At 40.5% G+C, this 14,425-nt stretch overlaps 1 protein-coding gene across 5 annotated transcripts in view; it reads left to right on the top strand.

The window, feature by feature from the left end:
- Nucleotides 1–13,166, top strand: part of SEC62 (SEC62 homolog, preprotein translocation factor) — a 124,120-nt gene extending 110,954 nt beyond the window's left edge. For 3 of the 5 annotated variants that reach the window (XM_065557800.1, XM_005299240.5, XM_042853755.2), the window contains 5 exons: nt 1,693–1,909; nt 2,189–2,281; nt 5,933–5,993; nt 7,733–7,852; nt 9,557–13,166. In XM_065557800.1, the coding sequence (XP_065413872.1) occupies nt 1,693–1,909; nt 2,189–2,281; nt 5,933–5,993; nt 7,733–7,852; nt 9,557–10,035 (970 nt within the window). In that variant the 3' untranslated portion in view covers nt 10,036–13,166. The remainder of the gene's footprint in view (nt 1–1,692; nt 1,910–2,188; nt 2,282–5,932; nt 5,994–7,732; nt 7,853–9,556) is intronic. The other 2 variants (XM_065557802.1, XM_008164969.4) reach the window with 1 other exon arrangement.
- Nucleotides 13,167–14,425: the final 1,259 nt, after the last annotated feature.

The following is a 14,425-nucleotide window of genomic DNA, read 5'->3' as shown; positions in this document are numbered from 1 at the left end:
AGGGTTGGGGATTCAGACCCTTATTGTGGGGACACTTATTCTTTGACAAAGGCTTCCAGAATGGATGCCTATCTTGGTAGGGCTGTCTTGCCGTTTTTGTTTAAGTAGGACACCTACAAGCAAATGGATTGTTTTGTTACTCACCAAGTGTAGAATCTGTGTGAACAGTCACTGAAAGAAAGAGCGCTTACTATCTTACAGTACAGTAACTGGTTCTTTGAGATGTGTTGCCCAGGTGAATTCCACACCCCGCCCTCCTTTCTTGCTACTAGAGTCCTACTCTTCTGGGATTCTGTTTTGGCGAAGGACCATGGTTGGGGTTGCTCCACCCTTAAGCCTCAGGTGGGGGGTGGATGGGAAGCAAGGAGATCTAGGGCACAGGTGTGGCCCCAATGGACACTGCTGGCCAAAAGAATCCAGTCTTACAGGCATGAGGAACATGTGCACCGAGAGTGGAATCCACGTGGAAAACACATCCCAAAGAACTTCAGTTACTGTAAGGTAAGTAACTTTTTTTTTTTTCTTTTGAATAAAGGATTGAGGACCTGATTCTACTGCTATTTTACATTAAATATTCCCACTGGCTTTAGTGGGAGTTTGTGTGCATAGGAACTGCAGGGTCAGGCTGAAAGCAATGTAGCTTAGGATCAGATTAGCAGAACTGGACTATTTTTCAAACATATTCTTAGTAAAGTTACTCTGCCTTAAAAAGGAAAAAAGAATGAAACCATGCTTTTCTTTTCTTTCTATCTGTTTAATTTTTGTTGTGCCTCCAGCTGTGTGTGTTATTTTAATATCATTCTGCATATAGTTTTTCCAATGAAGTAGTTCAGCTGATTTCTTTCCCTACAAAATATTTAGGTAAATAGCTGTGACAAAGGTACCTGATCTATAATAATAATAATAATAATAATTAATAATAGATAAATGAAAGGACGAGAATCAATTACTGGGTGAAGCGATGGCAACAATTCAAACTAACTAGACCACAAAGTAAGGGCCAGATTCTCTGGTGTTTTAATCCCTGCCTCCCGCAGTCCTAGCCTGACCTGCCCTTGTCATGGCAGAGGCCATGACCACAGTATTTTATGCTCTGGCTAGCTCAGTTGGCAAATACTTGGTTTCTCAGATGTAAAAGTCTCCCCAACACTTTCCCCCTCACTTGGCACCAAGTTTCTGTTTGGACCGCACAGAATGTGACTGTTTAAGTGTGTTACGTTGGTTCCAGTAGTACATCTTGGGTCAACTTACAGCTCTAAACCACATAGCCTGATAAGTTGTATGTCCACTTCCCATATCTCCTGCTGCTGTGAGTAATGTTGACATGTAATTAAAGAGAAATATTGAAAGGAAGTGTATCAAATGAGAGAGTGTAAGAAAAATAATTTAAACAATGTACCCGATTTTCCACTCTCTTGGTTCTGGTGTTGTCATTTACATCTCTGCAAAATGCAACCGAATCAGGAATGTAGAAGTTTTACTCCCACTTTGCACAGGCATACAAAGAAGGCACACAGGTGTGAGGCAGAGGAGAATCAGGCTCACTATGTTTATTAATAACCAGTCCTGCTTGGTGTGACACGGTCTTTGCATCATGCTGTCACAGATATCCAATAACATAATTGTGTTCTAAACATATAACCACACCAGTAACTCCTAAATGATTTAGTAATATAACCTTTTTATTGTAAGACTCCTAAAGAAACAGTTCTTTCACCGAGCATTGAAAGTGATGAAAATGAAGCCTGATAAGGATGCAAAAAAAGAAAAAGAGAAAGAGAAAGGAAAGACTGAGAGTGGGAAAGAGGATGAGAAAAAGAGCAAGAAGGAAAGTGGCAAAGATGAAAAGACTAAGAAGGAGAAAGAGAAGGAAAAGAGAAAGGATGGTGAGAAAGAAGAGTGCAAGAAGGTAAGTGCAACCCAAAATAGAAGACAGTCAAACCTATTAGCAGATACTACTAACTACTGTGAAAAACCTAGTTTTTAAAGGGTAAGGTTGTTCGATCCAAAATGGGGAGTGCTTCTGCAGTAGTATTCTTGTTGTTCAGCACTCGTAAGCAACTTTGTAATAATGATATATGGATGCAGCCAAAATTTCAAAATGGGACCTGTGAATCTGGGGCCTTTTACAGTCGCTAAATTCCTTTTTAATTATTCCTTCTGTTTCATGATTGATATATGTTCTTAGGATGAGAACCCAGGAACACCCAAGAAAAAGGAAACCAAGAGAAAATTTAAACTTGAGCCACATGAAGATCAAATTTTTCTGGATGGAAATGAGGTGAGGTTTGTGTGTAACTTTTATTTCTACACTTCCTATATTTATCGGTGACCAGTACATTGACAATAAAATACTGAACCTGATTAATTTCTCCAGACTTTCCTTCTGCCCTCTTGATAGTTACCAGCATGGGTGGAAACTTGCTGGCCTCTGTTGCTAGTAGGTCATGCCATTTTGAAGTATTTTTAAATACTTCAAATTCAGCTACAGGGAAGGGAGTCCAAAGTGGTTGCCATCTAGAAGCCTCATGGTCTGAACATGGGACTGGGAGTCAGGCACGCCTGAATTCTAAACTAGGCTCTGCCACCAAATTTCTGTGTGGCCTTAAGTTATTTAACCTCTCCGTGCCTCACTTGCCTCTTCTTTAAATCCGATGATTTACTTCTCTAATAATACCATACTGTCTGGATTCCTGCCCTTGCACTTATATCTTGAGACAAGAGGGAATTCCTGTACTTCTCAGTGATTTTACCCATTTAAACAGAGGGAAATGTGTCTCGTGCATAGACCAACTGCTGTCTCTCATTGGGCCCCTGGAATGTTTCCTTAAATTCCTTTCTGACGGTGGTCAGCAAAGGAGTGTCCCATAAGGACTGTGACTGTTATGACTGGTTCCAGTTCTCTGCCTATCCTGCAGACTATACATCGAGAGAAACTTTCTTCACAAAATTGGTGAGTACCTATAGTAGTGGGTTTGTATATGTCTGGTATGCAGTTGACGTAACAGTCACCTTCTTTTCAGCTGTGAAGGTCACCAGTTACTGCTGTCAGGTACTTTGAATCTTCACTACTAGATGAAGATGCTATCTGGCTTTAATGACATTCATTAATCATAGGTTTCAGAGTAGCAGCCGTGTTAGTCTGTATCCGAATTAGAATCTATATGCATCTGAAGAAGTGGGCTGTAGTCCACGAAAGCTTATGCTCTAATAAATTTGTTAGTCTCTAAGGTGCCACCAGTATTCCTGTTCTTCTTTTTTCATTAATCATACTAGTTCAAAGTACTCTACACTTTGGCAAGAAGTTTTTTCCTTAGGGTGAGTGAATTCGTGGTTCAAGTGGACTGTGTAGTTCCCATGAACACCTTTGGTACAATGTGATGCAACAGTGGGGATTAAGATGACACTGTACCCTGGTACTGGGTATAAATTATTGCTCCTAATTGCCATTTGTTTGAGCCTCTTAGATAGATTTTATCTCCCTTACTTAGTTTATTCCTACATTTGTCTTCTTTTGAGCCTCCTGGCTTGCTGTCTGTTTTCCCTTTATCTCTTTCTCCTGGGTGCCTCTTGGCACTTAGAGCAGTATATATTTTTTCCCTTTGGGAACATGAGTGAGTTTGTTTTTTACTGGAAGTTATGGCTTCATGGCCAATACCTCCAAAGCTCCATAAACCCTTTGATTTAGTGTTATTTCTGAGGCTCTTTCATTTCCGTGAGTCTGTTACCTAATGTGAACTCCTAAAGAAAACATCTTTCAAAAATTATCCTTGGCTAAAGCTTCTTTTAAGAAGTAACGCTTCTAGGAATCCATTCAGGAAAGTGATTTTGTTGCTTAAGAGAAGGGAAAATTATTTACCTGTAATTCTCTGAAGATATCCTTTGATGTGTTCCTACTTCCTTACAGTTGGGAGATGAACCCTTGATGACTTACCTTTTGTCCATTTAGCTAATTTCTTGCTCACAAATGATTCTGAGAGGTTAGAGAGCTCCATGCTTCCCACTCATTAAAGCATTACAAATTAATGCTCAAGTGGGACATTGAGGCACCACTGGTTGGTCAGTAAATGAGACACAATTACCAGCACCAGAAAATGTCAGTCTTTGAGAGCTAGGGAAGTTTATGCCAGTCACATGCTAAACTTCAAGTCCTAAGTAGAAATATACAGCTAAATGGTATTTTCAACTAAGCCAGGTGAAAGTAACTTGCCTTTCTTTACCTCTGATGGAACTATGAGGATTAATGTTTGTAAGAGGCTGAAAGTGTAAAGGGCTATGTATTATTAATGGAAAATAATATACTCCTGGGGGACTTCTGCACCACTGCACATGCACAGAATTTATGTCCCCCGCAGATTTCTTCCTCGCAGAAAAAATGACTTTCTGACGGGGAAGCCACAAGAGCGGACATGCGACTCTCCCCAGCAGTATGTTTTGGGTGCCCAGGGCAGCTGGCATAGAGGTAAATCACTGTGGGGCAGAGGGCGGGACTGGGGAAGACCTAGCTGGTGGCTCTTATCCTGCACTGGGCTCAACTGCTAGTCCCAGCTGGGCTGGGGAGGACTTCCTCTTCCCCTGCATGGCATCTGGGACTGTGTTAGACCTACCCCCAGATTTCTCCCCTGGCTGTAGGAAGCTCTGCAAACTCCCCGCTTCCTGCACCCATCGCTCCTCAGCTGCAGGGGAAGGGATCACTGTACAGGGAACAGCTCCCCCATCCACACAACCCCCATGCATCCAGACCCCCTCATACCCAGACCTTCCCGCCAAGCCTCACTCCCTCCACACCCAGAATCCCAACAAGTCCCACTCCCCCTGCACCTGGACTACCCCAACAAGCCACCTGCACCCGGATCCCCAGTCTGCTGAGCCCAACCACCTTCACCTGGACCCCCCTGCAGACTTCCATTACTGTTGCAACCAGAATCCCCAAAAAAGTGCCTGTGCATCCAGATCCCCTGTGCACCGAGATCCCCCACTGAGCCGCCCGCACCCAGAATGCCCCACACAGAACCCTCTCAAACCACACCAAACCCCTCCACACTTGGATCCTGCTTTGCTGAGACTGCCTGCCCACACCTGGTGCACGTGGCACTGAGGGGCATGGTCCTGGGGTGTTTCTGGGGCAGGCCCAGTCCTTGTGCAGTGTCAGGGTTGGGTGCAGCCTTACTGCTGAGTCTGTCTCCTGGGTGGGAGCTGCACAGTGATCTCCCACCTCTGTGCAACCAGTGGCCTGTGCTTCCCAAAGCCATGCTGGAGCCTCCACATTTATTTGACAAATAAAATTTGCAGAATTTTAAAATACTGTGTGCAGAATTTTTAATTTTTTGGGCACAGAATGCCCTCAGGAGTAAATAATACTAGTAAGTCATTAAAATATTTTAAATAAAGGCACCAACACACACCAGAGTGTGAGCAATATATTCTAATAAGAGCATTCATCAGATGCTGGAAGCTCCCAGCCTTCATCCTTGTGCATGACAAGATATGGCACCAGTGTAATATTAAATATTTATATTATACATCCTTCTCCAGTAAAAATACTGTGCTTAGGCCTTCTGCTCACTGAGTCAGATTAAGATCCGTGCATTGCTGAGGCAATTTGTGTAGGCTTAAAGGGGTGGTAGTGACAAGGTTATATATCTGCTTCTGCAGCTACTTCACTGAGCAGAATTGACATAGACCTTGGCTTCATGTCTCATCCAAAAATACAGAACCTCCAGCAATGCAGTGCCCCTCACCACAGTGCTGTACCATGGTTCAGTGCTGACTTGGAGGGCAGAGTGGCACCTGGTGGTGAATGTAACATAGTACTAGAGAAATATGGTAATAAAGAAACATGCAGATGAGGAAACGAATCTGAAAGCTCTTACCAAAGATCTTTATTTGGGAATATAATTTGTTAATTTTAACCTGATTATTCTTACTGCAGGTGTATGTGTGGATCTATGACCCAGTTCATTTTAAAACATTTGCCATGGGACTTGTTCTTGGTAAGTAAGAATAGATGTTAATGTTCCTCAAGACATCTGTCTCTTTCCCATGGACAAACCTTTTAGTGTTTACACTTTGTTCTAATTTGATACCTGCTTCAGCCTTGGTACCAATGAGAGAAAAGGTGCATGCAGTAAAAACCTCAGAATAGTGAGGCTCCTTTTAATTCTCTCATATTAAGACACAGAATTAACATTTTTATCAATTTGCACCTAACACTAATAGATCGTGTCCTTAATAGGTACTGAACACTAATAATTGATACCCTTTCCCGTCTACCTCCCAATATTATTTATGTAGATCATTGGCCCAAGCAATTTTTTTTTTTTTTTTTTTTACAGTCTAGACCAATTTTAATGTTTACACACTGGTCTATTCTTCTTCATTAGCTGCTGCTGTGTAATGGGGAAATGGAAAAAGATAGGGCCCAAAAGGCACCCAACTTCCCTGAGTTTAGAAATCATGGTAGCACCTTTCTAAAGAATCATGTTGACAGTTTATGCCTAACCACTATGGTGATGGGCATCTTGGAAATGCCTAAGGTAGATGGATAAATATTTTTGATCAGTATATAGAGGTCCTAACCATGTTACATGCTACAACTGGTGGGAATGTTGTGTACGGTATGCTCTGTATATTGGGTTCTGTCTACACTTACCAGGGAATACTTATTACTTATATGGTGCTTTTTATCTTGAGAATTATACAAATCATCTTTTCAAACCCTCTCTGAGGTAGGTAAATATTGTTTATTTCAATTATAAGATGAGGAAAACTGAGGCAGAGAGGTGAAGTGACTTGCCAAGGCAAGGCAACATGGGTAAGTCAGGTGTCAGAGCTGGCATTAGAATGTAGGAGTTGCTGGCTCCCAGTTCCATGTTCATATCCTCTCTCTATCAGCACAATTCTCTATGGAGATGATATAATTTATATGACCATGATATATTTAGGGCTTTGAAAGATAATGTGCTTAGCTTCTAAAGTGGTATTGGGAGCCAGTTATGTGTTTATGCAATCTTGTAGACTTCAGCAAATAGCAGGAGGGCAGAAACTGCACAACTGTAAGGAAGACAAAGGGGGTGAGGGTGGGGACTGAAAAACAAGCAAAAAAAGAAAGGGTGGGGATATTCACTTGCTCTCCAAACTTAAGCATGTTCTGTTGGGTTTTTATAGCCTAAGCTGGTAATTTATATATGTGTATTTGTGGGCCAACAGAAATCCTACTCTGTTTCTGAATGGCAATCAAATCATGGGAATGCCTGGCAGTGGCGTAGCCAGGTGGAGGGAACGATAAAAAAGACGCCACCCGCTGCGGCGCTTTTACTCACCCGGCGGCGCTCCGGGCCCTTCACTCACTCCAGGTGTCTTCAAGAGCACCGAAGGACCCGCCGCCGAAATGCTGCCGAAGACCCGGAGCGAGTGAAGGTCCCGCCGCCAAACTGCCGCCGAAGACCTGGAGCACCGTCGGGTGAGTAAAATAAAAGCACCGCAGCGGATGGCGCCTTTTTTTTTTTTTTTTTTTAATTGCTCCCCCGGGCGAGTACAAAGGCGCCAAGAAATTGACAAGGCGCCACTTGTGCTCAGTGGGGGAGCGGCCACTGCCCCACTCCCACCCTAGCTACACTACTGATGCCTGGTCAAAATGCTGTACGAACATTACTACATGCAACACCAGACCACTACAGCCCTTTAATTGGTATCTTATCCATGTTTCTCAAACTCTTATCTTCATTTTTAGTGATTGCGGTTATAGCTGCAACTCTCTTCCCACTTTGGCCTGCAGAGATGCGAGTAGGTGTTTATTACCTCAGCGTAGGCGCAGGCTGTTTTGTAGCCAGTATTCTCCTCCTTGCTGTTGGTAAGTTTCATTTGTTTTCAATAGAAGTTAGATGAACAGGACAAGCAGGGTACAATTTTCAGAAGTGTCTAAGTGACTTAGAACCCTGTCTAATTGTAAAAGTGGAATAAGTACTTAAGCTCCTAAATCTGTCTGTCAACTTAACTTTTGAAAATTTTACCCCTATTCTTTAAAATAGCCATAGATTAGTGGTCCCCAATCTGTGAGGCATGCACCCCTTTAGGGAGTGTGGAGGAATGTCTGGGGGGGCCCAGGCCAGCTCCCACAGGGAAGAAAGTGCCACCCAGCCCCACTCTGCCCTCAGCTCTGCTCCCGGCCCCGGCTTGACCTCCCCACCACAGCCCTGCTCCTGGCTCTGCCTCTGCTCCTGGCCAGGGGACTGTGGACACATTCCATTACTGGTAAGGGGGGTGGTACGAGAGGAAAAGTTTGGGGACTACTGCCATAGATTAATCTTATGTGAGTAATTCCTTAATGGCCACTATATGTCACTATTGTGGCATTGGAAAAAAGTGTTCCTCAGGGTTCATTTCAGGCTGCAGGCTTACACCAGGGTGTGCACTCTTGATCTTGCATAGTGGAGATCAATGTCCTTAGGACAGCACAAGCCCTCTGTTTTATCAGAGCTCTCTGGTCCACTGTTCGTGTTAGACCTCTCTTGCTGCTAAAACTCTTGTTTTAGGCGCTAGATAGTAGCAGCGGCTCTAATGTGAGACATGTTAGTAAGGTTGGGAGATGAGAAAGGTGGCCACGGTGGTGGGGTCTTTAAACTGGAGGAGAAACAGTGGCCAAAGTGAAGAGAGAAAGTTTGAGACGACAGGGAGGGGGAAAAAGGACCATCATCTACAAATTAGAGGCAGTGCTTCCTCCTGAAAAGCCAGTTCAGGCTTTTGGCAGAGGTGGAATCACCAGACCTAGAAACAGTGTGCTACTTATAAACTTATGGGCATTGCTTGTAGATAGAATACAAAGGAAAGTAAAACAGCTTGAGTCACATTGCATCTTGATATCAGAGGCCTGCATTTTGACCACCTGCCTTCTAGGCAGAATTAGATGCAATGCCCTAAAGGAATAGCTCAGGACCAACACAGACACTTGCAAAAGAAATAAAACTGAGAACATGACTCACCTGTTAAGGATTTGGGCCCAGATCCTCACATCTGAAATCAGTGGAAGTTAGGAGCTTAATTACCTTTGAGGAGCTGGATGTAGGTAATCAAGCTTTCTTTTTGACTTGCATGGTGTGTAACTGAGCAAAACAATGCTTAAAAATGCAGATGGGAGATCACTGACCCTCTTATTTTTCATGGAGACTTACAAACTAATAGAGAAAACTTGGTCTTTGGCTAAGATCAAATGATTGTATCCTATTGCAGGGGAATAGATTCTTCTGTCTATTAGCTCTTTACCGTTTCTAACTTTTATCATCAAACCTTACCATCAGACTTTTATTTTTGGGAGGGTGTTGAAAGATGGCACCTTTTAATTCTCCCCCTTGCCTACTTCTTGATCACCACCATTAAGTATCAGAACACAGTGTTAGACCCATCCTTCCAGCCCAGGGATTTGGTTTCATTTGTATTTTGTGTTTTTTGTCTGTCCTCAACTTGATTTTGAGTACAGCAGGGGAGAGGCATCTAATGAACACAGTTGTTATATGTTGTAAATATTTATATAAAATATTTGGACTTTCTCTCCTCACAGCCCGCTGCATTCTCTTCCTTATTATTTGGCTGATAACTGGAGGAAGGCATCACTTCTGGTTTTTGCCAAATCTGACAGCAGACGTGGGTTTCATTGACTCCTTCAGGCCCCTGTACACACACGAATACAAGGGACCAAAAGCAGACTCAAAGAAAGAGGAGAAATCAGAGTCCAAAAAGCAGCTGAAGTCTGACAGTGAGGAGAAATCAGATAGTGAGAAAAAGGAAGATGAGGATGGAAAAGTCGAAGCAACAGGCAACTCAGGAGCAGATGGCTCTGGAGGGGAGCGGCATTCAGACACAGACAGTGATAGGCGTGAGGATGACCGATCCCAGCATAGTAGTGGAAATGGAAATGATTTTGAAATGATCACAAAAGAGGAACTTGAACAGCAAACTGATGAAGGAGATTGTGAGGAAGAGGAAGAAGAGGAGGAGGAGGAAGAAGAAGAAACTAGGCCTTTACATGAAAAATCCTAACTCACTGTAGTTTTGAGACTGAATATGTGCAAAACAATTGGATTTTCTTCATTGGCTGATCACCAAAATGTAGTTACAGTAACATTCTTTCCATTTGTTTGCTGAAATACACGTTATCCAAACAGTTTTATATCTAGTTTCTTCATTTTAAAAAAACTATTAGCTTGATTACTTGGTACAATCTGAAGTCGTTAATACACATTTACAAAAGTTGTGTCAATTTGACAAGTTTTCTGTCAGATCCTATAATTTGTCTAGATAGTTCTCAAACCTTCCGAAGAACATAGTTTCCCTATTGTCATTTTCTGGTACTTGCATAACTTTTCAGTAAGTATAGCCTACTCAAAATAGCTTTGTAAAATGGTAAAAGTTGAATGACCAAATCTCACATTATTCCTAGTATATTCATTTGATAGCTAGTTAAGTAAAGCACTTCTTAGCTCATGGCTCTCTTGACATTTTTCTTGATCTTTATAAAATTGTAAGAACTTTAAGACAACTAGTTTTAGCAGAAGGTAATGTTAAAGTATTTTGCTAGACATACAAGCTGGTAGTGCTATTTGGCTGCAGTGTTTTCAGTTGTGTACAAATTGTGTACCACCAACTTAAGAAATCCAAACTGTTTTGTACATCTGGTTCAGAGAAAGATGTCATCTCGAGGAGGCAAAGGGAACAGCATAGTTTGGAAACTAAGGCTGTCTTCTTTTCCCCCTCACGTCCCCCACCATCATAATTCAAGAAGAAATTATTCTGTACGTAATTTTAAAATAAAGCAACCCCTTTTTTTTTTTTAAACTGTTACTTATTATTTAGAAGTTTTATCCAAATTTCAATTTGTATAATTGAAGCCATTTCAGGGTGTGTTTATTAGAGAAATGCAAGATGGAGGACCTCACAGAATCTGTTTGATTGGTAGATTTGTCCCAGGAGCTTTAGTTTCCTGCCAACATTCCATGTATTTGAGTGAGTAAATTGATCCTTATTAAACAAAAGCAGATAACACAGCTGTCTGTATGCCTTAATGTTAATCTTAACATTTTCTGTATTCAGAAACTGGAGTACTATATTAACTGATAAGTAGGCACATCTTGAGAGTATTCACCTGTTCAGAAGTCCAGATAACAAAAAAGCTAATTCAAAAGATGACCAAGATCAAATTGTTTTTAAAACTGCTGAAGCAATTTGAATGTTCAGTTTGTTTCACACATCTCTTATTTGCTAGACTGTTGGAGGACATTTTGTGTTTAGTTATATAAGCATTTAAAAAGTTAAGACGACATAATTCCTCTGAATCGTTCAATTTCAGACGAACTGAAATAGTGAATACAGATATTATTCCTCCCTGACACCACTGTGAGGAAAGAATGCTAGTTATTGCTTGAATTTTCAATAACTGACAAAAAAAATTTCTTGAATTTTTTTTCCATTACCAGTGTTTTGAATGAAGATGTTAATTTTTCTGACTGTGCAAATATATACATTTTACATGTGCATTGATAAGGTCTAATTTGCATACTATTTCTGAATATTTATTGTATGGGGAACAGAGATTGGATCTGTTACGCATTTTTCTATTCATACGGAAGACATTTTTATTAACCTGTTCCCTGGCAAACTTTGACATTTGTGTGTTATTGCTGTTTACAGTGACTTGTTTTAACAGATCCATCACTACCATCCACTACCTTAAGATGTGCGTGTGTAATGGGATAGTACACTGGGTCAAAAATCTTCTCTCCACTCAGTTTAGCAACTATTTTGAACAACATACTGCCTTCAGGCAGAAGCTAATATCTACCATGCTTGCAGTGCCAATCGCCGTTGCTAGCATTGGGAACTGAACTGCAGTCCTTTGTGTACAACACTCTTTAGCTATTTGGTTCTGTGATGTATCTCAGTACCCCCCTAAAACACCCACTAGTATCATATATAAAATGGTACACATGCATCTTTCTTTCAGATGAGCAAGAACAGCACGGAACCCTTGCTTTTACTATAAAATGCAGGGTGGTAAAACCATTTTGTAGTCTACACTGAAGCTAAATTTTGTCTTTATTCAGGTGAAACTCCCATTGATTTCAGTGAATTAAAATCAAGACAGACTGACATTTGGCCTCTATCTAGTTTTTAAAAGCCAGTTGGAGAACGGCACCTGACATGTGTAAAACAACAAAACAAAACAAAAAGGTGTGTAATACATAAGTTGAAGATGGTTTTACTAATATTTGAAAATAAGGTCCAGCATTTTTCCAAGTAATAAACAATTGGGCTACCTGCGTTTGAAGCCTTTAGGGCAATGAATTTATCTCTATTTCCCCAGCTAAAATGAAATGACATCTTAATCCTGTTGAGAAAATTAAGTTTAATCATTCTAAATTGCAATAATATTATTAAATAACTGTTTAGTAAAGCTGTCACCTGCTGTCTGTGCAATGACCTATTTGAAATGAGCTTGTGATGGCAGTCCATTTCCTAGTACACAGGTGTCTAGATCTCAAAACCCCTGGCAAGAGAATTCCTAGCTTAACTAGGCACGGAAATAGAACTATCCTCTAATCCACTGACTCCCAAACTTCATTGGTTCATATAACATCTTTAAAAAAGAACTTCGTGAAGTGGATGGAACATCCAACTCATGTACACACTGAACTCCTGATTACCCTTAACCCTAATTTGCAGTGTTCAGCTCTGAGACACATTGACAGGGTAACATAAGAAAGGGTGCACTATTGTTGGGAGCTGTTCTGTGGACATAAAGCATTTCATTGCCCAGTTCTATTAGACATTTCCACAAATACTAAATTCACTGTACTTGTTTTAAAAATTTTAGGGTTAGATAGGAGATGAGTGGTGACATTTTGCATATGCACTTCCAAAACAGACACAGGGTCCAAAACATAGATATGGAAATAATAAAGGTACTGACCAGCATTAGTTCTCTTAAGATATGTGGCTACTTTTAAAATCAAAGTATTTCAGAGTAAGTTGCTTCTACTCCCCTTACTGGTTTTGACTTAAACTTCGTAACTTATATGCTGTCTAGTAGGATGACTTTAATGGGAACAATTTTATTTATATTTAGTGGAACATTTAAACAGTTACTCTATTAAAAATTCCTTATTGCAATAAAATGTTAGTGGTCTCATTGATTTTTCTCCCTATAGCTATATAACAAGTGTAATAAAGTTACTCTTTTCTGATAAAATGTGTTTACCATTAGTTCAACCAATTTTGAAAATAAATTATTCAAAATTTTAAACTTAAGCAGAAAACTATGCAGGTTAACATCTAGAGGTGATGTTATACCAAAACCTGCTCTGGGTACAGGGTAGACGAGAATTTTCAACTTAATTTCTCTATCAACTAGTGCACATTAATTTTTTTCAGATCATTATCTGGTAATGTATAAGACTCAAATATTCAATCAATTCATTCTCAAATCTGTACTGTATGCATTAGAGAGTATGGCAGTGTGGGGGAGGCTTACTAGCAGCTGTGGAAACTGAGCAAATATGATTACTAGAAATTTAGTAGAATTTTAATACATATTAGACAAATGGAACCATGATGTGTATCTTAGATTTTCTCATATAAATATTTTAAATATTAAAGTCTTTGTTGTTGCCCCAGTTGAGGCCTGATCCAACTTCTAGTGAAGTCCATGGGAACTGGATTAGATCCATAGAGTGTAATGTAGCTTCAAGGGGAGACAAAAAGGAAGGGGAATGACTCAAATGACTGGTAAGTTACACTTTAGTCATAAGCCTTTTTTATGTCTGATTAGGGAAAGAGCCTAATGGTAGAGATGCTGTAGGAATACAACATTCTGACTCCCTGAACCTACAAGTTCATAATCCAGCTGTCTTGACTTATCAGAGGGGTAGGCAACCTGTGGCACGTGCTGATTTTCAGTGGCACTCAAACTACCTGGGTCCTGGCCACCGGTCGAGAGGGAGGGGGGGCTCTGCATTTTAATTTAAATTTAAATGAAGCTTTTTAAACATTTTAAAAACCTTATTTACTTTACATACAACAATAGTTTAGTTATATATTATAGACTTATAGAAAGAGACCTTCTAAAAACATTAAAATGTATTACTGGCATGTGAAACCTTAAATTAGAATGAATAAATGAAGACTTGGCACCCCACTTCTGAAAGGTTGCCAACCCCTGACTTATCGCCTCAGCTTCCTGAGACAGCTAAATTACTTATCATGCATTTTACCATATTATGCTAAAATACAGAAACTTATTGCAAGTAATTTAATTGTTGGTCATTTCCAAATGAGATTTCAAACTTGTGCAGCTGTCTGCTGTGAGGTGTTAAAAGTATCCATGCCTTGTTTCTAAGAAAAGGGAGTCACCCAGTGTCTTAACCAAACTATCCCC

Source organism: Chrysemys picta, chromosome 9 (assembly GCF_011386835.1).
Source record: "Chrysemys picta bellii isolate R12L10 chromosome 9, ASM1138683v2, whole genome shotgun sequence".
NCBI lineage: Eukaryota > Metazoa > Chordata > Testudines > Emydidae > Chrysemys > Chrysemys picta.
This window is presented reverse-complemented; position numbering and strand designations above follow the sequence as displayed.